Raw genomic sequence first — 25871 nt, 5'->3', positions numbered from 1 at the left:
GAAATAGTAATTTCTTCTGACATAAATCCAAGTTTTTGCAGATTTGTAACACTTCAAACTTTTTTTTAATGAGACCACTCAGTTTTTAAATTTTTGTCTAGCTTTAAACATTTCAGTAAGGGCTTCAAAAGAAAAATCAAAATTTAGTAGCACTTCTAGTTTGTTTATCCACAAAAATCTCAATAACCACTTCCACTTAAAACTGAAGAGGGGTCGGCGGGAAGATGGCGGAAGAGTAAGACGTGGAGATCGCCTTCCTCCTCACGGATACACCAGAAATACATCTACACGTGGAACAACTCCTACAGAACACCTACTGAAGGCTGGCAGAAGACCTCAGAGCTCCCAAAAGGCAAGAAACTCCCCACGTACCTGGGTAGGGCAAAAGAAAAAAGAAAAAACAGAGACAAAAGAATAAGGACGGCACCTGCACCAGTGGGAGGGAGCTGTGAAGGAGGAAAAGTTTCCACACACTAGGAAGCCCCTCCGCGGGCGGAGACTGCGGGAGGCGGAGTGGGGAGCTTCGGGACCGCGGAGTGGTGCACAGCGACGGGTGTGGAGGGCAAAGCGGGGAGATTCCTGCACAGACGATCGGTGCCGACCGGCACTCACCAACCCGAGAGGCTTGTCTGCTCACCCGCCGGGGCGGGCGGGGCTGCGAGCTGAGGCTCGGGTTTCGGTTTTGGACGGAGCGCAGGGACAGGACTGGGGTTGGCGGCTTGAGCATAGCCTGAAGGGGTTGGTGCACCACGACTAGCCGGGAGGGAGTTCGGGGAAAAGCCGGCACCGGCCGAAGAGGCAAGAGACTTTTTCTTCCCTCTTTGTTTCCTGGTGCGCGAGGAGAGGGGTTTAAGAGCGCTGCTTAAAGGAACTCCAGAGACGGGCGCGAGCCGCGGCTAAAAGCGCGAACCCCAGAGACGGGCGCGAGCCGCGGCTGAGGGCGCGAGCCCCCGAGACGGGCGCGAGCCGCGGCGGGAAGCGCGGGCCCCAGAGACGGGCGCGAGCTGCGGCTGAAACCGCGGACCCCAGAGACGGGCGGGAGACGCTGGGGCTGCTGCTGCCGTCACCAGGGGGGCTGTGTGCGAGCACTGGTCACTCTCCGCGCCCCTCTTCCGCGGACCCTGTGCAGGCCGCCACTGCCAGGTTCCCGGGATCCAGGGACAACTTCCCCGGGAGTACGCACAGCGGGTCTCAGGCTGGTGCAGCGTCACGCCGGCCTCTGCCGCAGCGTCACGCCGCCTCTGCCGCCGCAGGCCCGCCCCGCACGCAGTGCCCCTCCTTCCCCCATCCCCCAACCCCCGGCCTGAGTGAGCCGGAGCTCCCGAATCAGCGGCTCCTTTAACCCCGTCCTGTCTGAGCAAAAAAAACAGACGCCCTCCAGCGATCTGCGCGCAGGGGCAGGGCCGGGTACAAAGCTGAGCTCCTGTGAGCTGTGAGAGCAGGGAGGAGAGGGGAAGGTCTCTCCCGGCAGCCGCGGAGGCGGCGGATTGAAGCTCCACGATCAACTTGATGTGCCCTGCATCTGTGGAATACCTGAATAGACAGGGAGTGATCCCAAATTGAAGAGGGGGAATTTAGGAGCGAGATCTGTGATTTTTTTCCCTTTTCCTCTTTTTGTGAATGTGTGCGTGTATGCTTCTGTGTGAGATCTTGTCTGTATACTCTTGCTTCCACCATTTGTCCTAGGGCTCTATCCGTCCATGGTTTTTTTTTTTTAAAAAAAAAAATTTTTTTTAATAATTAATTTTAATTGTAATAACTTTATTGAACTTTACCTTCGTTCTTTCTTTCTTTCTTTCCTTCCCTCCTTCCCTCCTTTAGACAGCGAATCACCCCAGGTTGAGGGGGTGGTCTCTGGGAGCAGGATTTATGATTTTTCCCCCTTTGCCTCTCTTTGTGAACGTGTATGTGTATGCTTCTGTGTAAGATTTTCTCTGTATAGCTTTGCTTCCAACATTTGTCCTAGGGCTCTATCCGTCCATGGTTTTTTTAAAAAAAATTTTTTTTTCTTAATAATTAATTTTAATTGTAATAACTTTATTGTACTTTACCTTCGTTCTTTCTTTCTTTCTTTCCTTCCTTCCTTCCCTCTTTTAGACAGCGAATCACCCCAGGTTGAGGAGGTGGTCTCTGGGAGCAGGATTTATGATTTTTCCCCCTTTGCCTCTCTTTGTGAACGTGTATGTGTATGCTTCTGTGTAAGATTTTCTCTGTATAGCTTTGCTTCCAACATTTGTCCTAGGGCTCTATCCGTCCATGGTTTTTTTTTAAAAAAAATTTTTTTTTCTTAATAATTAATTTTAATTGTAATAACTTTATTGTACTTTACCTTCGTTCTTTCTTTCTTTCCTTCCTTCCTTCCCTCCTTTAGACAGCAAATCACCCCAGGTTGAGGAGGTGGTCTCTGGGAGCAGGATTTATGATTTTTCCCCCTTTGCCTCTCTTTGTGAACACGTATGTGTATGCTTCTGTGAAAGATATTCTCTGTATAGCTTTGTTTCCAACATTTGTCCTAGGGTTCTATCTGTTCTTTTTTTTTTTTTCTTTCTTTCTAAATATTTTTTAGTACAATAACTATATTATACTTTATTTTATTTTTACTGTATCTTCTTTCTTTCTGTCTTTTTTCCTTCTTTCCCTCCTTCCTTCCTCCCTTCCTCCCTCCCTCCCTCCCTCCTTTCTTTCCTTCTTTGCTTCTTTCTTCCTTCCTTCCTTTCCTCCTTTCCTCCTTTCCTTCTTTCTTTCCTCAAACTTCTACTAATTCTCTCTACATTTTCTCCTTCTTTCCCTCCTTCCTTCCTTCCTTCTCCCCTCCCTCCATTTCTTTCCTTCTTTGCTTCTTTCTTCCTTCCTTCCTTTCCTCCTTTCCTTCTTTCTTTCCTCATACTTATACTAATTCTCTCTACATTTTCTCCTTCTTTCCCTCCTACCTTCCTTCCTTCCTCCCTCCCTCCCTCCTTTCTTTCCTTCTTTGCTTCTTTCTTCCTTCCTTCCTTTCCTCCTTTCCTTCTCTCTTTCCTCAAACTTCTACTAATTCTCTCTACATTTTCTCCTTCTTTCCCTCCTTCTTTCCTTCCTTCCTCCCTCCCTCCCTCCCTCCTTCCTTTCTTTCCTTCTTTGCTTCTTTCTTCCTTCCTTCATTTCCTCCTTTCCCTCTTTCTTTCCTCATACTTCTACTAATTCTCTCTACATTTTCTCCTTCTTTCCCTCCTTCCTTCCTTCCTTCCTCCCTCCCTCCCTCCTTTCTTTCCTTCTTTGCTTCTTTCTTCCTTCCTTCCTTTCCTCCTTTCCTTCTTTCTTTCCTCATACTTCTAATAATTCTCTCTACTTTTCCTCCCTTTTATTCTGAGCCGTGTGGATGAAAGGCTCTTGGTGCTCCAGCCCAGGAGGCAGGGCTCTGCCTCTGAGGTAGGAGAGCCAACTTCAGGACACTGATCAACAAGAGACCTCCCAGCTCCACATAATATTAAACGGTGGAAATCTCCCAGAGACCTCCATCTTAACACCAGCACCCAGCTTCACTCAACGACCAGCAAGCCACAGTGCTGGACAACCTATGCCAAACAACTAGCAAAACAGGAACACAACCCCACCCATTAGCAGAGAGGCTGCCTAAAATCATAACAAGTCCACAGACACCCCAAAACACACCACCAGACGTGAACCTGCCCACTAGAGAGACAAGATCCAGCCTCATCCAGCACAACACAGGCACTAGTCCCCTCCACCAGGAAGCCTACACAACCCGCTGAAACAACCTTAGCCACTGGAGACAGACATCAAAAACAACGGGAACTACGAACGTGCAGCCTGAAAAAGGAGACCCCAAACAGAGTAAGATAAGCAAAATGAGAAGACAGAAAAACACACAGCAGATGAAGGAGCAAGATAAAAACCCACCAGACCTAACAAATGAAGAGGAAATAGGCAATCTACCTGAAAAAGAATTCAGAATAATGATAGTAAGGATGATCCGAAATCTTGGAAGTAGAATGGACAAAATGCAAGAAACAGTTAACAAGGACCTACAAGAACTAAAGATGAAACAAGCAACGATGAACAACGCAATAAATGAAATTAAAAGTACTCTAGATAGGATCAATAGCAGAATAACTGAGGCAGAAGAACGGATAAGTGACCTGGAAGATAAAGTAGTGGAAATAACTACTGCAGAGCAGAATAAAGAAAAAAGAATGAAAAGAACTGAGGACAGTCTCAGAGAGCTCTGGGACAACATTAAACGCACCAACATTCGAATTATAGGGGTTCCAGAAGAAGAAGAAAAAAAGAAAGGGACTGAGAAAATATTTGAAGAGATTATAGTTGAAAACTTCCCTAATATGGGAAAGGAAATAGTTAATCAAGTCCAGGAAGCACAGAGAGTCCCATACAGGATAAATACAAGGAGAAATACGCCAAGACACATATTAATCAAACGGCCAAAAAGTAAATACAAAGAAAGCATATTAAAAGCAGCAAGGGAAAAACAACAAATAACACACAAGGGAATCCCCATAAGGTTAACAGCTGATCTCTCAGCAGAAACCCTACAAGCCAGAAGGGAGTGGCAGGACATACTGAAAGTGATGAAGGAGAAAAACCTGCAACCAAGACTCCTCTACCCAGCAAGGATCTCATTCAGATTTGATGGAGAAATTAAAACATTTACAGACAAGCAAAAGCTGAGAGAGTTCAGCACCACCAAACCAGCTTTACAACAAATGCTAAAGGAACTTCTCTAGATAAGAAATGCAAAAGAAGGAAACGACCTATAATAATGAACCCAAAACAATATAGAAAATGGGAATAGGAACATACATATCGATAATTACCTTAAATGTAAATGGACTAAATGCTCCCACCAAAAGACACAGATTGGCTGAATGGATACAAAAACAAGACCCTTATATATGCTGTCTACAAGAGACCCACCTCAGACCTAGAGACACATACAGACTGAAAGTAAGGGGATGGAAAAAGATATTCCATGCAAATGGAAACCAAAAGAAAGCTGGAGTAGCAATTCTCATATCAGACAAAATAGACTTTAAAATAAGGACTATTAAAAGGGATAAAGAAGGACACTACATAATGATCAAGGGATCGATCCAAGAAGAAGATATAACAATTGTAAATATTTATGCACCCAACATAGGAGCACCTCAATACGTAAGGCAAATACTAACAGCCATAAAAGGGGAAATTGACAGTAACACATTCATAGTAGGGGACTTTAACACCCCACTTTCACCCATGGACAGATCATCCAAAATGAAAATAAATAAGGAAACACAAGCTTTAAATGATACATTAAACAAGATGGACTTAATTGATATTTATAGGACACTCCATCCAAAAACAACAGAATACACATTTTTCTCAAGTGCTCATGGAACATCTTCCAGGATAGATCATATCTTGGGTCACAAATCAAGCCTTGGTAAATTTAAGAAAATTGAAATTGTATCAAGTATCTTTTCTGACCACAACGCCATGAGACTAGATATCAATTACAGGAAAAGATCTGTAAAATATACAAACACATGGAGGCTAAACAATACACTACTTCATAATGAAGTGATCACTGAAGAAATCAAAGAGGAAATAAAAAAATACCTAGAAACAAATGACAATGGAGACACAACGACCCAAAACCTATGGGATGCAGCAAAAGCAGTTCTAAGGGGGAAGTTTATAGCAATACAAGCCCACCTTAAGAAGCAGGAAACATCTCGAATAAACAACCTAACCTTGCACCTCAAGCAATTAGAGAAAGAAGAACAAAAAAGCCCCAAAGCTAGCAGAAGGAAAGAAATCATAAAAATCAGATCAGAAATAAATGAAAAAGAAATGAAGGAAACAATAGCAAAGATCAATAAAACTAAAAGCTGGTTCTTTGAGAAGATAAACAAAATAGATAAACCACTAGCCAGACTCATCAAGAAAAAAAGGGAGAAGACTCAAATCAATAGAATTAGAAATGAGAAAGGAGAAATAACAACTGACACTGCAGAAATAAAAAAAATCATGAGAGATTACTACAAGCAACTCTATGCCAATAAAATGGACAATCTGGAAGAAATGGACAAATTCTTAGAAATGCACAACCTGCCAAGACTGAATCAGGAAGAAATAGAAAATATGAACAGACCAATCACAAGCACTGAAATTGAAACTGTGATTAAAAATCTTCCAACAAACAAAAGCCCAGGACCAGATGGCTTCACAGGTGAATTCTATCAAACGTTTAGAGAAGAGCTAACACCTATCCTTCTCGAACTCTTCCAAAATATAGCAGAGGGAGGAACACTCCCAAATTCCTTCTACGAAGCCACCATCACCTTGATACCAAAACCAGACAAGGATGTCACAAAGAAAGAAAACTACAGGCCAATATCACTGATGAACATAGATGCAAAAATCCTCAACAAAATACTAGCAAACAGAATCCAACAGCACATTAAAAGGATCATACACCATGATCAAGTGGGGTTTATTCCAGAAATGCAAGGATTCTTCAATATACGCAAATCTATCAATGTGATAAACCATATTAACAAATTGAAGGAGAAAAACCATATGATCATCTCAATAGATGCAGAGAAAGCTTTTGACAAAATTCAACACCCATTTATGATAAAAACCCTCCAGAAAGTAGGCATAGAGGGAACTTTCCTCAACATAATAAAGGCCATATATGACAAGCCCACAGCAAACATCATCCTCAATGGTGAAAAACTGAAAGCATTTCCACTAAGATCAGGAACACGACAAGGTTGCCCACTCTCACCACTCTTATTCAACATAGTTTTGGAAGTTTTAGCCACAGCAATCAGAGAAGAAAAGGAAATAAAAGGAATCCACATCGGAAAAGAAGAAGTAAAGCTGTCACTGTTTGCAGATGACATGATACTATACATAGAGAATCCTAAAGATGCTACCAGAAAACTACTAGAGCTAATCAATGAATTTGGTAAAGTAGCAGGATACAAAATTAATGCACGGAAATCTCTGGCATTCCTATATACTAATGATGAAAAATCTGAAAGTGAAATCAAGAAAACACTCCCATTTACCATTGCAACAAAAAGAATAAAATATCTAGGAATAAACCTACCTAAGGATACGAAAGACCTGTATGCAGAAAATTATAAGACACTGATGAAAGAAATTAAAGATGATACAAATAGATGGAGAGATATACCATGTTCTTGGATGGGAAGAATCAACATTGTGAAAATGACTCTACTACCCAAAGCAATCTACAGATTCAATGCAATCCCTATCAAACTACCACTGGCATTTTTCACAGAACTAGAACAAAAAATTTCGCCATTTGTATGGAAACACAAAAGACCCCGAATAGCCAAAGCAATCTTGAGAATGAAAAAAGGAGCTGGAGGAATCAGGCTCCCTGACTTCAGACTATACTACAAAGCAACAGTAATCAAGACAGTATGGTACTGGCACAAAAACAGAAAGATAGATCAGTGGAACAGGATAGAAAGCCCAAAGATAAACCCACGCACATATGGACACCTTATCTTTGATAAAGGAGGCAGGAATGTACAGTGGAGAAAGGACAGCCTCTTCAATAAATGGTGCTGGGAAAACTGGACAGGTACATGTAAAAGTATGAGATTAGATCACTCCCTAACACCATACACAAAAATAAGCTCAAAATGGATTAAAGACCTAAATGTAAGGCCAGAAACTATCAAACTCTTAGAGGAAAACATAGGAAGAACACTCTATGACATAAATCACAGCAAGATCCTTTCTGACCCACCTCCTAGAGTAATGGAAATAAAAACAAAAATAAACAAATGGGACCTAATGAAACTTCAAAGCTTTTGCACAGCAAAGGAAACCATAATCAAGACCAAAAGACAACCCTCAGAATGGGAGAAAACATTTGCAAATGAAGCAACTGACAAAGGATTAATCTCCAAAATTTACAAGCAGCTCATGCAGCTCAATGACAAAAAAACAAACAACCCCATCCAAAAATGGGCAGAAGACCTAAATAGACATTTCTCCAAAGAAGATATACAGAATGCCAACAAACACATGAAAGAATGCTCAACATCATTAATCATTAGAGAAATGCAAATCAAAACTACAATGAGATATCATCTCACACCAGTCAGAATGGCCATCATCAAAAAATCTAGAAACAATAAATGCTGGAGAGGGTGTGGAGAAAAGGGGACACTCTTGCACTGCTGGTGGGAATGTGAATTGGTTCAGCCACTATGGAGAACAGTATGGAGGTTCCTTAAAAAACTACAAATAGAATTACCATATGACCCAGCAATCCCACTACTGGGCATATACCCTGAGAAAACCAAAATTCAAAAAGAGTCATGTACCAAAATGTTCATTGCAGCTCTATTTACAATAGCCCGGAGATGGAAAGAACCTAAGCGCCCATCATCGGACGAATGGATAAAGAAGATGTGGCACATATACACAATGGAATATTACTCAGCCTTAAAAAGAAATGAAATTGAGATATTTGTAATGAGATGGATAGACCTAGAGTCTGTCATACAGAGTGAAGTAAGTCAGAAAGACAAAGACAAATACCGTATGCTAACACATATATATGGAATTTAAGGGGAAAAAATGTCATGAAGAACCTAGGGATAAGACAGGAATAGAGGCGCAGACCTACTGGAGAATGGACTTGAGGATATGGGGAGGGGGAAGGGTGAGTTTTGACAGGGAGAGAGAGAGTCATGGACATATACACACTAACAAACGTAGTAAGGTAGATAACTAGGGGGAAGCAGCCGCAAGGCACAGGGATATAAGCTCGGGGCTTTGGGATAGCCTGGCGGGGTGGGAGGGGGAGAGTGGGAGGGAGGGAGACGCAAGAGGGAAGACACATGGGAGCACATGTATATGTATAGCTGATTCACTTTGTTATAAATCAGAAACTAACACACCATTGTAAAGCAATTATACCCCAATAAAGATGTTAAAAAAAAAAATAAAAAATAAAACTGAAGATACTAATAAATAAAACACAACTCTACAGTCATATGGATCACTGCGCAGAAGATGCAGGACTGTAATTGTTTTTCACTTCTGACTTTGGAAATCCTATGGCACTATGCTAAGGGCTGGATCTTCTCCTTAACTCAGAGAATGTGGAGAACCCCAGAATATGCTGTATACATATACATCTTTCGTGAAATTGGGGGAAAACTGGTAGTATTCACTTTTGTTTGCTAGAATTGTGTATATATATTTTTCACTTGTTTTTTCCTCCCAATAGTTGCGTGTGTTGAAAAGTAAGATCGGCAACCCATGTTCAAATAAAATGCTTTTCGTGCAAGGCATACCTTGGGAAAAGTTCTGACAATTTTACCTGAAAGACTTTCTGACTGGTGGCAGCATTCTTTGTAAATATAACTGTTCTTTTATTTAGATGTACCATTGTGGTAGGGTGTATCCTCAGCTCTAAGCCTTCAGGCTTAGTAAGAATAACAGCTTTTCTGGATATCTCTTGCTAATCCTGGATTAAACCTAATAGCATTTTCATTTCTACCTTTTTTTTTGAGAAAGAGTTTTCATCAAAACCAATTTAATTATCTTTTCAAGGACACATAGTATTTAGAAAAAGTAGTATTTCTCTACTTGAAAATTTCAAACTTACAGTGTGGAATTCAAGACCTTGATCTGAGAGAAGAGTGAGCAGAACAAAACATTCATTTCTGATTTTCTAATGTTTACAATTAAGGCTTATTAAAGAGAGGAGAGAAATGAACTGTAACTGATGGAAATGTGTCACTTTGTAGTATTGATTGAATTATTGGGTGCATTTGATTAGCAGTATACTGGTGAGATAGAACACGGAACTGAGTAAAGATAAACAGTTAAGGTCAGTCAGACGTGAAGCATGATTTAGATAAGAAAGAGTGAAGTTTGCAAGGTTCATGTCTCAGATGGACTCGGTAAGACATAACACTGTAAGAACTGATTCTACTCCAAGTGTGTACTCAATCCTCTGGGCAAAACTGGTCCAGGGTGAGGTATAAGAACCAAGCATGGTGAATCTGAATGCTTCCTTGAGATTTTTCTAACCAAATACCCTTTCATATTTTCATGGAGCTATTTGATTCAAAGTCCAAAACTGCTGCCAAACATGAGTGTCTATAAAAAAGAGACTGTCTTGTTGCAACAGTAAGAAGAGGGAACAATTCTTAAGCATGTATTATGTGTAAGGCACTGTTCTAAACACTTTATTAACTCATGATTTTATCTCTATTATCTCAATAACTCTATTCAGTAGATTTTATTACCTTTTTTTTTTTTTTTTTAATAGAGGAAGAGACTGAGCTATAGAGAGGAACTTGCTCATAATCCCAAGACTAGAAAATAGAGAAGCAGGCTTTTAACTCACAGAGTCTAGATTCAAAGTCTGGAAACTCAATCACCATCAGATACTGCTTCTCAGTAGGAAAAAATATCAAGCTAGCACACAGGGAAAAACAGAAAAAATAAGACACAGAGAAAGTCTTTACTGTGTTCATTGCCCTGGTTCCTAATTAGCCTTGGCCTCACACATTTTCTTCATGATTAGGTGAGTCAATAAATCCCATTAAAATATTTGACCTAATGAAACTTAAAAGCTTTTGCACAGCAAAGGAAACCATAAACAAGACGAAAAGACAAACCTCAGAACGGGAGAAAATATTTGCTAATGAAACAACTCACAAAGATTAATCTCCAAAATATACAAGCAGCTCATGCAGCTCAATATCAAAAAAAATCAAACAGCCCAATCCCAAAATGAGAGGAAGACCTAAACAGGCATTTCTCCAAAGAAGATACACAGATTGCCAACAAACACATGAAAGAATGCTCAACATCACTAATCGTTAGAGAAATGGAAATCAAAACCACAATGAGGTATCACCTCACACCAGTCAGATGACCATCATCAAAATATCTACAAACAGTAAATGCTGGAGAGGGTGTGGAGAAAAGGGAACCCTCTTGCACTGTTGGTGGGAATGTAAATTGATACAGCCACTATGGAGAACAGTATGGAGGTTCCTTAAAAAACTAAAAATAGAACTCCCATGTGACCCAGCAATCCCACTACTGGGCATATACCCTGAGAAAACCATAATTCAAAAAAATGCATGTACCACAATGTTCATTGCAGCACTATTTACAATCGCCAGGACATGGAAGCAACCTAAATGTCCATCGACAGATGAATGGATAAAGAAGATGTGGCACATATATACAATGGAATATTACTCAGCCATAAAAAGAAACAAAATTTAGTTATTTGTAGTGAGGTGAATGGACCTAGAGTCTGTCATACAGAGTAAAGTAAGTCAGAAAGAGAAAAACAAATACCGTATGCTAACACATATATATGGAATCTAAAAATATATATATTATTCTGATGAACCTAGGGGCAGGACAGGAATAAAGACGTAGACACAGAGAACGGACTTGAGGACATGGGTTTGGGGGAGGTGGAGGGGGAAACTGGGATGAAGTGAGAGAGTAGAAATGACAAATACACACTACCAAATGTAAACTAGATAGCTAGCGGGAAGCAGCTGCATAGCACAGGGAGATCAGCTTGGTGCTTTGTGACCACCTAGAGAGGTGGGGTAGAGAGGGTGGGAGGGAGGCACAAGAGGGAGGGGATATGGGGATATATGTATACATATATCTGATTCACTTTGTTATACAGCAGAAACTAACACAACACTGTAAAGCAATTATACTCCAGTAAAAACGTAAAAATAAAATTTGATGTTTTTCATTTGTTTAGCTTAAGCAAGTTTGAATCATGGTTCTATTGCTTAAAATCAAAGGATCCTGAAATACTCATCTAGTAAGAGAGGAGAAACTAGATCACAGGTGAGGCAAACATGTTGCAGTAGAAAGGCTTAGCCAGGAAAATATTTTAAAAATAACATAGTAGAAAATATGCTGATCAGGAAGCCCTGCTTCAAGAATTAGCTCCAGCATGAATGAGCTATGACATTGAACAGTCACATGTCCTCTGTAGTCCTCAGTTTACTTATCTGTGAAGTAAAGGGATTGAACTAAATGATTTCAAGGGTTTTTTCAGGTCTGCAATTCTGTCAATTTACACTGTACATAGGAAGAACAAAGGACTTAGAGTGATGAATGGAGAAGTTCAGAGAGATGGATGAAAATGACCTAGAAAAAAAAAATGTGGTTGAGGGCTAAGACAAAGGTGGGTCTGGGAATTTAGAGAGAAAGAAGAAACGAAGAAAAGAACTATCTGATGCGTAAATCTCTAGACTGAGTGAGAGAAGATGCTGCTGATTTTTGGAGTTAAAGAAACAGCAGATAAGATAGAAATGACTTGTGAAACACAGACGTAAAAGGGGAAAACGAGTAAAACTAAGATTAAACATAAGAGGGAGACTGAGAATGAGATTGATAGGTAGGAAAAGATTAAAGAGAAAAGAGATCTCATATTTCTATGACAGTAGATGGAATTTAGCCTGAATCTGAGGGAGACTGGTCAGGGATGTGGTCAGATGGAGGTGATGACTGCATAGAGGAGGGGAGGGCTTAGGTATAGCTCTGTGAAAATAATGGGAAAGAAAGCTTTCTAAACATAGCCCAGTAATTTATATAAAGCAAACATGAGAAAGAAGTGGAATGAATGATAGAAATAATTTTTCTGCTCCCCTTGTAAAATATCAATATTTTCTATCATTGCATAATTGAAGTAGCTATCATCAAAAAGGAGTTAGGGCACTGGATTCTTCAAAAATATATGTCAGAGGTTCTTCCCTGGTGGCTCAGTGGTTAAGAATCCACCTGCCAATGCAGGGGACACGGGTTCGAGCCCTGGTCGGTGAAGATCCCACATGCCGCGGAGCAACTAAGCCCGTGCGCCACAACTACTGAGCCCACGTGCCACAACTACTGAGGCCCACGTGCCTAGAGCCCGTGCTTGGCAACAAGAGAAGCCACTGCAATGAGAAGCCTGCGCACCGCAACAAAGAGTAGCCCCTGCTTGCTGCAACTGGAGAAAGCCCTCGTGCAGCAACAAAGACCCAACACAGCCAAAAAATAAATAAATTTAAATAAATAAATAAATATAAAATAAAATATGTGCCAGATATTTGTATTGACAATTTGTATACAAGAGATAAATATATATATAATTTATATGTAAATTGCATGTGAGTTGATTATTACCCCTGCAGTTCTTTTCAATGACCATAGCAGACATAAATAATCCATCATGGAATTCTTTCTTACTAATCTTAGATGCAGCCTTCTGAAGACGTGCTCCAAACAGGCATTACCATTGGATTAGCTGTCACCAGAGTAAAAACTATTTGACACCCTATCACTTTATCCATGAAAGTTATGTGGTAAGTATCTTGGTAAATTAGATGTATTAATTCTATATATTGTTACTAACCATTGAAGGAGAAGACTAGTGGTTGTGAGAACCCAAGATAAGTGGTTATTTCTATCTAATGAATGGTTACTAATTTTTCTCTTACCTTCCATGGGGTCCTCCATGCTATTTAGAGAAACTTTTAGGAATCAATATTAGTTGTTTACTAAAACTGAAAAAGAAGAATGTGAATTGGGTGGCCAACAGCTAAATATAAGCTGGGAGTTATACTGAAGAAACTCGATTTACTATCATGCATTTTAAATAATAAAAAATATATATCCTTCATCAATTTACAGCTTTATTCTGTGGAATTACAGTCAATTTACTTTTACAATGAGTAGATTTTTGAATAGCTGTGACACTGTGCTAACTACCAGGTAGATATATGGTCTGATAACAGTCAAATTTCCAGGAAAAACCTGAAGAGGCTTTTGTTCCATGTAAATAATTCTGATATTTATCTGTGAATTCTGCATGATTTAAAATTAATAACTGACTTCTTTCTATATGATAATATTCATGGACCCTGAAAATGGTGATAGAAATCCAGATATTCTGAACAAGAGTTTTTGTTCTATGAATTAAGAAATGAAATATATATTTAATAATCCAGTTGATTTTTATTTTGAGAAATACAATTGTTGAGTAAAAACTCTTTGTCTCCAGCTGCTTTAGCCAAGTGGATATTTGATATTGGAAGATAGGAAGCTATACTAAAATCAAGGGATTCTATGATTAGGGCAGAATACTTAAGCCATCATTCATCTTATTAATTGCTCTTTCTCTACCTGAAGATTGGGACCATACATTTAGTGGAGAAACTTTTGTAACATTATTTTATGATGAGTTATAAAACCAATTAATATTGGAGGAGTCACACCTCCAGCATCTCATTGATGTAAAATACTCGCGGAAACTCAGCTGCAACAAAAATATTTTGGGCAGTGTTTTACAAACTGAGTTCCATGGGTTAATAGTTTTAAATTATTGCTCTTCAGGTTCCTTGAGGATTTCAGGGCCAAATTAGTTTAGGAAACAGCACGATAAATACTCTTCTACTTTGCAGCTCATTCTCTGAAATCTTGTAATAAAAAAGCTATTTTACTTTAGCCTGACATCTGCCAAATGTATTTAAACTCAAAAGCATTTTTTTTTCATCAAATGAGACCTGCTGAAAAACAAGACACACACACAAGGTCTATTTAGTACTAACCAAAAATCTGTTTAAGAGTTTTCTCGAGAATTTCATGTGTGCCAAGTACATTATGTGTCACATACAAATTAGGTATTGAATTTACTTTAGAGATGAGAAGGCTTATTCTTAGAAAAGTAATTTGTTCAAAAGTATAGAATCAGTGACACTTCTCTTTTTCTCTCTCTCTTTTATTTCTCCCAACTGCCTGGTACAATGGAGTTTGCATAAACTGCAAAAGCTCTTTAAAAGCAGGCTCCAAGTTTTTTTTAAGGTTTCCTTGAATGCCTGTTTCACCCATTTATTTAAACGAGAAGGGATGGGTTAATCTCTTTTCAACTCTTCATTTAGTTGATGCAATGTAACATGGTTAAAAAAGAATAAAATGGACTTTAGACTGAGAGATTTTGGTTCAAAACTTACTAGCTTTATGACTCTGAGATCTGAATTTCAACTTCCTTCATAAAGCAAGTATGAAAAAAATCTATTTCACCATATTATTGAAAAGATCAAATGAGGCAATGTAAAGTGTCAGGCACATACTAGCCACTCAGAAGCTGCTGATTTCTCTCTGTTTCCTCTTTGGAATATTTCTTACGAACATGTGTTTTCAATATTATAAAGTAGAGGCATCTAAATTAGATTACTCTAGCTGATATCTGTACTCATATTACTGATGCTAAGAGTTAGTAAACTAAATAATCAGAACCCCTGACACTACAGAAGGATGGTTAAATAATGTCTACTTTTGTGATCCACATGTATACTAATATTTATTGTGCTCTTTATTCAAAAGAAGAATAGCATCGAGTTCCTAACTCTCCTTTGGACCAAAGGTTCATTGGTGACTGACTCTCCTACTACCCAGTTTAAGATTAGGAGAAATAAATTGATGAGGCAGCAGATATAGGACTACATCTGATTATATCACATCATTGGCAAACTTTAAGGGCAAACTGTAAGTTCTTAATTTAACTTCCTATCTTCCTGGAAAGAACAAATCGACTTACAGACACCTTGGGTGGCAGCAGTTCTCTGGAAACATAAAGGAAAAAGCCTCACATTTTATTTTCAATATATGAGAGGAGGTTGAAGGGTGCGGGGATAGTAAGAAAATATACTAGGAGTCCATGTTTCAGTTATTATCCTGTAGTTTGAAACACTGTCCCCAAACCAATGTTTGAGTATTACCATATAATAACAGTGACTACATCACTTATTGTTCACTGATATTTTTTATTGAGGTTTGTAGCTCATGACTTTACATGTGATTGTACAGAAGATTTAAGGGGGAAAAAAGAGGTTGGAAAGGTTGTACAAGGGAAAAAAATCCAATAGGTTGAAATCTGGTGGGTGTATATGGTAAGAGTAATGCCATGTGTAATATATGAGAATGTAAGAGACCAAAGCTTGCAATAGCTATATCTTGCTCCTAAAAAATGATTTTTCTTATCAATGAGAAATAGCCTAATTAGTTGTTAGTCTTTAAAGTAAACTATCATTTTTAAAAAAGATGTATCTTGAATTAGATTTAATGCTTGGCAAGTGGGAAAACAGTATGAAAAAACTTTTTCAATTATCCTTCCATTTTCCAATACATTCACAGAAGCCATTAAGGGAAATCAAGTTGACCCTTTCTACAATTCTTGTCTTTGTAGTTCATAGGCAAAGAGCAGTGTTAGAATATACAAATAAGACTTGTTTATAAATGAAAACATTCTGATTGCCCACAGCTGTTTCAAGACATATCATCTTTTATTACTTAGGATGGTAAAGGAAATCTTTATTTTCAAATGCGGCATGAAAACCAACTTTAAATGTTTTTTTCCTCATCTCTTGATTCATGATGTCATTCAAAACATAAGATATTGTGACAAGTTGAAATTCAAGGCATTAAAAATGTTCTAGAGGACTAGGCAGTGGTCTGCATAAGAGGACACTCTGTTCTAGTCAGTGTATCCTGAGTTCCATCCCCAAAGACCTCTACCTACTATTAAAGAGTTGATGGCATTCATAAATTTTGCCATTTTTTTAGGTCAACTAATACGTTTCATTTTGAAGCCAGGACTATTTTGCCAGTTTCACATTAAGAAGAATCAGAGGAATTTTGAACCTTTAAAAAGTCACTTTGGGTATGGATTTTAAACACATTTCCTTGCCAATGTACTGTGAAATTCTGCAGTCTTGGGCCACTGAGACAAACTTAACTTCTTTAAAATTTAGGGGCTTCCTTGGTGGCGCAGTGGTTGAGAGTCCGCCTGCCGATGCAGGGGACACGGGTTCGCGCCCCGGTCTGGGAAGATCCCACATGCCGCGGAGCGGCTGGGCCCGTGAGCCATGGCCGCCAAGCCTGCGTGTCCGGAGCCTGTGCTCCGCAATGGGAGAGGCCACAACAGCGAGAGGCCCGCGTACCACACACACACCAAAAAAATTTAAAATCCTCCAATACTGGACTAAGTGTAATCTTTAATAACCTCTCCCTCAGACCACAAAGTGGAACGTTCTCATTTCAAATTTTTTCATTCTGAATGACAATATTTATCTAAATTAGATACTTAGAAGACAGCTTTACTTTCTCTTCTTTCAAGCTCTTTCCTTTAGCATTCTAGAATGAAAGAAGCACTGGAATACTTTTAGACACATTTGGATTATGGAGCACTTTGATAACATATCATGTGTACAACTGTCTGCAGAATTTTATGAATTGACTACAATAATTGAAGAGAGAGAAGGACTTGAGAGTAATATTTTCAGCAGTGTAATTATTTGTTCAGTCTCAAAGTAATATACATATATAATGAATTATCCTATGACTACTGCTTGGTTATGAATTATTTTGCACAACATACATAATTCCAATTTAATATTAATTTAATGTTTATTAGAAAGATTCATAGTAAAGCTCTAAAAGGTACAAAGCTACTAGTAGCATTAACTGCGTTGGCATACAACAGAGTAAGCAGATTAGAGAGTGAACGTGAATTGAGGCAACAATACTTAGACAAGAAATGCCTAAAGTGTTAAAAGTGTTTTAGTGTTTTCTGTGGAATCAGCAGGTTAAAATTATAATATGGTAAACTTCAATTTTATTTTTTTCAACACATCAATAGTATTGGGTACAGTGTTTAAGATTTTTATCACTCTAAGGAATTTTATTATTTTTTTCCTGGATAATTTTTCTCTGTATCTCTAATTTAGGTCCAGTTACCTCACCATGAATTTGCCAACTTGGTTCTGCTCTCCTGTTCCTATTGTGATTGAAAAGACTTTGTTATCTCAATAGAGGTTTTTTCCGTGTATAGTCTTCCTAGACTTCTTCACACAAATCAAAGTTCTTCTTTCACATGCCTTCTTAAAAATCATAGTTTGTATTTACCTAAATGCAATAAATGTTCTAAAGGGACACAAATTAAGAAAAATTTGCGTGATGTAATATTAAGAGAGAGAAAGAAACATCACAACATAGTTGAAATCAAGACATTGGAATAATAACAAAGATCCTAGACGTAAAAGAAGTGCTGACTTCTAACTTTTAAAAGAGGGAATAGCAATAATTTTATTTCAAATGAGAATATGCAAAACCATAATAACTACCTGTTTCATTGCAAAAATCACAAAGTTTGCAATAATGTAAACAAGCTATTTCCTTTGCAGGCTGGAAATAAAAGGAATGGAGTATGTAAGTATGTGTATAGGTGAAAGTTGAAGATTGATTTCCCTTTTAAAGCAAAGAAGAAGTAATCAGGTTAATTAGTAAACAGGAAAGATTCCTCTTACAGCCTAAGCAGGAAAGAAGCAACTACCAACACTTTAACTTCTTCTAGTCTAGAAATAAAAATTTAGATATTTAGCAATATTTTCCAGATGGTTTAATAAGGACCTATTTGCTGATTACAAAATTGAATTTACAGTTTGGATCCACCGAATCTATTTTATAAGGTCAAAGATGCGTCTCATGTAGAATTCATTTGCACAAAAATTCTTCCATAAACGATTTTGCAAAGCTGCTGCTTCACTCTTGTGCTTCCATGTTCCTAATTTACTGATGTGCAGAAATCCAACATGAGATATATTTAAAGTATTACTTAGAAATGCATAAGAATTATCTATATGGTGAGTTATGCATTGCTAAATGTGAACTAATTAATTCTTAATACCTTGATACTATAATATACTGGGGAGATCATACATATTGTTATTTTATCTAAAATATTTTTGTTAGAGAAGAAAGGACATTCACGTCAATATTTTCAGAATTGCTCAAAATCAAAATCAAATTAGGGTTTGGGTTCTTTTTTTTTTCCTCTCTCTAAATTTCTCTCTCTCCAAATTTTAATTGACTGTATTGTAATTCTGCAGTGTTTTGTGTTTTTTGAAGAATGCCCCAAGAAGTAGCACTTTGGTACACTACTGATGGACAACTTCTAAAAATGAATTATTCTTTCACTAATAGGAGGCGATGATTGATTAATTTGCAGTTGATCCTTAGATAACCCAGAAGAAATATTTTTTCTCTCCCTTTTGGTTTCTATAATTGAGCCAAAAGTCAGTCTTTGAAGTTTTTAATGTCATTTTCAAAAAATAAGCAAATTAGTCAATGGACCTGAACAAGCATGAGGGGAAAAGCTGAAGATATTGCCTAAATTTATGTCTATGGGTTCTTTATAAAATTACTAATTCACTTACATGCTTATCTCCATTATTATGAAAACGTCACACCAAGTTAATATTAAAAAATTACAAGATGAAATCTTAAAGACCTTTCATCAATATGTCAACATTTTTAGATTAATGGGGAATTTAAAAATACACATAATAAACTACACTTTAAGTCATTGTGAATTTGTATTACAGGAAGTTAAGGGGTTTCCATTACCTGAATTTGATTACTACATTTTCCCCACTATTTTTATCTCAAGAAGATTGTCCTCATGTCAGTTCTTTTTTGTCATTATGATTATTTTAGCATAGCAATTATTATTTAAGTATAGTATTTTTAATTGTAGTAGAGTGAAAACAAAGAGGGATGTTCAAAAATTGAATTGGAATTCCAGCCTATTCTCCTTCACAAAATTTATATTTCTCCATAAATATTATCAGTTAGGAATGTGAGCTGTGCAACAATCCAACAGCTTCTGAATCAAATAACATGAGGTTTGTTAGCTAGTGTCCTAATAAAGTAGTAAGTGAAATAGACCTCAAAGAGGAAAAAAAAGTGTAAAATGTTATGAAAATATTATTTTACTTGGAAATAATAATTTGTTTCATTGGCATAACTTTTACTTCCAGCTATCCAAATAATGTGCTATGTATGTATAGTATATTTGATGAAAATTTACTTCTTAATGGAAAATCAGATAAACACATCAGAAATATGCAAATAAGGTCATGAATGTCACAGGGTATTGCAAATATAGAGACAGCCAAAATGGCAAAAAATGAGAAAATTTTAAAGTTATTAATTTATCAGTTGCAACACATGAAAATGCATGTAAAAAAAAGATTCAAGTTCAGGAATTCAACCCTTGCTAGTGTAAAGAGGACTAAATGAGTACATGTTAGACATACACAAATTTCTATTGAAATGTATACATAATTAACTTTCATCCAGTTTTGTTTTCATTATAGTCACATTGAATTTGGGGGAATAATATCTTCATGTGAAAGTCTTTGGGATCTTAAGTCTTGCTGAAAGCACACCAGTTACGATGTATGCGAGTTCAAAAATCTCACCCTTTCATCTTGATGTAAGAACTTGGTAGTAACTAACAGGACTGAATGGCTTTCCATACCAGTTTATGTATTCAAGTGATTTTCTTCAATTTGGACTATGTAGAGCTGGGAAGCTATTGGCTTCAAATTTCCATATAATGAAACACAAAAGATAATGGGCAGGGAGGTAGCAATAGCAGAAAATCAGAATCGGCAGCATCAGCAAGCTGAATTGAGGTAGTTTCCCTATTATTCTGTGAAACTAGCTTCTTATTGATGGAGCTGCTTTCATATAGATTACTGTTGGATTGGCAAAACTAGCATAAATACTCATAAATCCACAGACTACATTTGTGTTTCTGAAGTTACCTTAAACATGTCTAAAAAGGATTCTTTCATTACCAAATGTATTCTATGTAACAGATAGGCTAACCACCTTTCAGGTGCTAATATTGCCATATGTGGTATGAGAAAACCTAATTACTATTAAAGCTTGTGGTTCTCCTGCAACTTAGAGAAAATCTGTAGACTTAAAAAATACTTATGTCAAAGGACTAAAAAGGAATGGTGCATAAGATATTTTGAGGTGATATTAATTTAAGGTTATGATGTACTCTGGCCCAGCACAGAATTTTTTCTTTTGTTATATATTTTAAAACTGTATGTATAGATTACTGGCTATTCTCTAAACTACTCCTTCTAATCTTAAGAAATTCATTTATAAGTGGCTGGTGCTTAAATTTTTTTTGAAAAAATAAAGAAAAAGAAATTGCCAAGATATCACATAATATAACAGAAATTACAATTTGGCAAATGCATTCTAACTTTGCCCTAGGAGGATCTCCATGCTTGGACACTGCTGGTAAAGATTCTTCAGTAATTGGAGATCTAGGAAGTTTCTTTAAAAGGACTTTTTCCCTCCCATTTTATCCATATATAGAAAAACAAAGAATTAGCAAAAAACTGTCTTATAGTACCATCTTTATAAAATGGATATTCTCCTTGCCATTATTCTTGCATTTTTAGCCAATTGAGTGAATTTAATATCCAACATCAAAATGAAGCATACAAAGGAGGAAAAAATATGATTCCCCCTTCCCCAGTTCAATACTGAAATCTCTGACTGAAGCTGACTTATTTATAATAAGCCATGTGACTGCAGTTGGCTTATAAATAAGCACATAGTAACCTATATATTAACCTGCTCGAAAGTACGTTATGCATCTTATTTCAGCCAACATAAACATGCCCATCCCATTTTTCTGGATTACTTTGCAAAAACTGTATAATTTTGTGCTTAGTTTAGGCAGTTGATTTCTTTTGCATGGCTCATTTGGGCCATAGAGGATTAACAAAGTTTATATATTGAAAACAGAAGGAAAGACGAGAAAAATGAAAAGAATAATTAATCATATAGTACATACATCAATACAATACCTTCTAAATCTCAATCAGTTGTTTATTGGTTGGCAAACAAGTTTCACTTTTACAACAAATATTAGTAATGAGGTCATCCAACTTTGAGACCATACAAAATGGATCATAAATTTAAAAAAAATTATATGTGCTGCTAATTTACCTCTTGTATTCCTACATTACTTAAAATCCTGTCAAATAAATAAATTTCCCTGTTAATAAACAGAAGTTTTTAAAAAAATCACTTCAAAATAATTGACCTTTCAATTCTTTCTACGAGGGAGTGAATTTCTTTTAAAAATTGGTAGTGCAGGTGCCCACTTGGGGAACAGACTGAGCATTCAGCACTCTCACACCCACGGGATACCATTTCTCACATGCAGAAGCCCCACTAGTTCTATTGACACCTCTTTACTTCTAGAATCATAGCTACTCTCTTAGTGATGAACTGCTTGCCACATATGTTTTGCATTACAACAGATGTGCACTGTAAACAGAAAAGTTCTTCCTGCTCTAATTGCAAAAATGTTCTTGGAAATATTCTGACTGAATAAAGATATATAGTGAGGGAAGGAAGTCTAATTTTATTTATTTTATTTTTTTTGTAAAAAATAATTTGTTTGCATTACTAGAAAATGATTCTTATAAAGTGATAGCTTCATTTATTTTATTTATTTATTTTTTGCCATGTGAAATTTTAAAGAAAAAAAAGGCAAAAAAAAAAAAAAAAGAACGAAAGAAAGAAAGAAAAGAAAATGAAGAAAAAAAGAAGAAAGGAAGGAAACTTTGCTCTCTTACTGGTAGACAAACTTGCAAGACCAGCACGAAAGAAAAAGAAAATTTCTTTTTTTTCCACTACATTAACAGGACTCAAATTCTGGAGGAACAGAAAGCAGACTACATGTGCAATGCTAGTATCTGTACATTACATAGAATTGTTCAAATTTTTTTCTGCCATTAGTTTTATCATCAGTTAATACAGCAAATCATAAAATATGCATTTAGCATATAATTCTAGAATTCCCCTCCATTCCATTATCGATTTTGTTGTTTTATTTTGTACACCTCAGCTATTCCTGCTGTGGTGAATTCAGGTTGTGAGCGACTAAAAACCACTATGTGATAGTTTGCTTTGATTTTATGTTTGTGCAGGACTCCAATCTAGATGCAGCATTGTTACTAATTTTCAAACAAGTGTTCTGGCCTTTTAAAAAATCAGGTCCTTGTAATTATAGTAACAGAGCATCAGAGATGTTAGAACAAACACAACATAATTCAACAAGGCCACAATGAGCGCCATCTTCTTCAAATCTCGTTCATTAACATAATGAAGTCTCCACCTGAGGGGGGAAGGACAGGAAAGAAGCTGGCACAGGGGAATTTCAGCAATGATCTTTCTCCCCTGGGCTGACCTAAAAAAATCCCAGTTTAAAAAAAAAAAAAAAAAAGAAGTCTGAGAGTTTGTGTTTGTCGTTTAAGAACAGCATATTTAGGAGTACACACATTATTACCACTGCTTATATCAACTCAGAACAGTCAACCAGGTGTTAGCAGTTTTGTTGGCTTAAATTTCTGTCATCTTCTATAGGCTAGTGACCAAATGAGCAGGTCCTTTTGAACTCCCCTCTGGAGGGGTCCCATCTTTGTTTGGAGGAACTATAAATCCATCACTGCTACCGCGGCCTAGCTGGTAGTAGGTATGCAGCTGATGGATGTGGTTTCTGGAGCCTAGGTTTGGCATGCTTTTGTAGTAAACATCTTCGGCATCACCACATTTGGCCAGTGGGGGTTCGGTCTGGGTGCTGGTGGTAACGCTCTCTGCGGCGGGCACACCAGCCAGTGCCGGCATGCTGGTGTAGAGAGAGTCCCTATGGGGTGACTGGAGATCTTCTGTGTGCTCGTTGGTTAGCAAAGGGAAAAAGCTCTCACTGTGGTCTTGGGGGATCCGCCTTCTGGTGTAATGATGTGGCTGGTGGTTCTCTGTGGAGTAAACTCTTGGGGGCAGCAAAGGAGCATCAGATTCCTCATGAATAAGTTCTAGGCCCAGACTCTCCTCATGGTTAAAGGAGGTGGCATCATCCAGGACAATGGCATCATCTTCACTCCCACTGCCCAGGTTATTCACCAGCTTGTTCATCAGATTCCTGTTCTGTTCGCTGGAGCGCTCATGGTTATTCAGGTAAGACGGGATATAGTTGGAAGTGAGTTCCTTCAGAATCTTTTTCTCTAGGGCGGTCTCGTTATGGTTATAGCCACGGTCTATGATTTGCACACAGTTGCTCAAGTATTCGCCACTGGCAATGCTGTAACTATTGCCATGGTTACCATTCAGTGGTAGAGTATCCATGACACTTGTATCCCTGGCATTGTTCAGAAGCCCCTCTGAAAAAGATTACAAAACATTATGACATTTATATCCAATTGGCCATAGAACACATACACAAACACAAAAGCGAAAACACCCGACTATGAAGTATGTATAAATTGCTAGCAATTTTAATTAAGTATAAAATGTTTGGAAATAAAAAAATATTAAATCTGTATGTACATATCTATATATATATGATACTTGGACAATTGATAGAAATCTTATAAACAGAAAAGAAGTATTTAAAGTAAATCTTTAAAAGAATTTTAAAAAACCCTATAAATTTGCAATTTCCACACAACATTGTTTGACAGTATTTGAAACATATTTGGTTATAACTTAGGGAAAAAAACGCAAAATTTTGCTGTAGTCATTCATAGCTTTCAATTTATACACACCAAAGTCAATCCAATAATTCATTACCTTTAATTTTATGTGCTGTCTTTAAATTGAAATAGGTATAAAATTAACATAATTCATGTGTGGTACTTTGAATATACTGGTCAAAGTAAAAGATTTGAGCAGGCTCTAATAATCTGATACGTAATTTATAAGATTGAAAATAATCCCTACACACAAAACCACAAAAGGATTATGTTAAATTTGTCAGAATGATATAGTCATGAAATAATGCCTAGTCAAATAAATGGCACTTCAAAGTAATTTGCACATAGGAACTTTCAAAAAAAATATTTGGATTTACTTTCCAATTTTTTTTCTGCTGTAAGTACTTTGGTTACTATTATATATTAATCCATTAGTAATTGTTTAGGGGCATTAGATAATTCTACAAAAGACTGTGTAAAGACATGGGGGATCTGATTCCTAAAAACAGTGTCAGTATTAAAGGTTCCATTTCATAACGAGTGATGACTTTGTGTGCATATTAAACTTTGGGTTTAAAAGAGATTAAATGTCTTATTCTGGGAAGAAACAGCTGCAGTGAAATTAATTTGACCACATGCTTCTTCAAGGTTTTTGCATTTTCTTGAACGAATAGAAATCCAAGGATCTATAATAGTTCCATAAATCTCTCCAAATGCAAACACAAAAAGAAAATAAAACACAAACATTTAACAAATACTGCTAAATAATAAAGGGTATTTCTTTATAGAACAATTAATTGAAGAATTCTATTAAACTTGTCAAAACATCACTAACTTGTGAAAATATAGCATTCATTCTATATCTGTGATGCAGTTATGTTTACCAAAACTGAACTAGTTCATTACTTGTTTAAATAAAGTATCCCAAATATAACAATTTTTATACGGACTTCTGATGCATACTCTGTATTCAAGTAACACAGTTTTCAAAAATAGCAATGCATTAAATACATTAAAAAAGCAGCCATCACAGACATAGGGTGAAGCGATTTATTTTCATGTTATAAGATATCTTGTAGACAAATCCACAATGTTAAGAAAAAATAAAAGTAAATGCTTTTTAAAGGGCCATATGTGATGGGTGATTGCTGCTGCAGAGGCTGCTATGGTAGGCTTGATGGTTATGGTTGAGCAACTGATGCATTGAAACATGTGTTTATTATTTCTGTTGTCAATGCATTGGGTATGGCTTGAAAACAGCCATAGTTAAATAAACTGGGTATGTTGCATGTATTTGTATGATGGAATGTAGTAATGAAAATTAAAAGTTTATGGATTACTTAGCAAAAATAAATGCTTAATTTAAAAACAATTTAACTCACACAAACATTACATGAGACTTAACAACTATGTTATGTGACACAATAA

The 25871-nt window shown here is 37.1% G+C and overlaps 1 protein-coding gene across 4 annotated transcripts in view; it reads right to left on the bottom strand.

The window, feature by feature from the left end:
- Positions 1–21784: 21784 nt before the first annotated feature.
- The window catches only part of ADGRL3 (adhesion G protein-coupled receptor L3), a 703409-nt gene continuing 699322 nt past the window's right edge, over positions 21785–25871 (bottom strand). For all 4 annotated transcript variants that reach the window (XM_032632860.1, XM_032632862.1, XM_032632861.1 and 1 more), the window contains one exon: positions 21785–24131. In XM_032632860.1, the coding sequence (XP_032488751.1) occupies positions 23332–24131 (800 nt within the window). In that variant the 3' untranslated portion in view covers positions 21785–23331. The remainder of the gene's footprint in view (positions 24132–25871) is intronic.

This window comes from Phocoena sinus, chromosome 5, assembly GCF_008692025.1.
Source record: "Phocoena sinus isolate mPhoSin1 chromosome 5, mPhoSin1.pri, whole genome shotgun sequence".
NCBI classification, from domain to species: Eukaryota; Metazoa; Chordata; class Mammalia; order Artiodactyla; family Phocoenidae; genus Phocoena; species Phocoena sinus.
The sequence above is the reverse complement of the archived record's forward strand: the minus strand, read 5'-3'. Positions and strand labels throughout refer to the sequence as shown.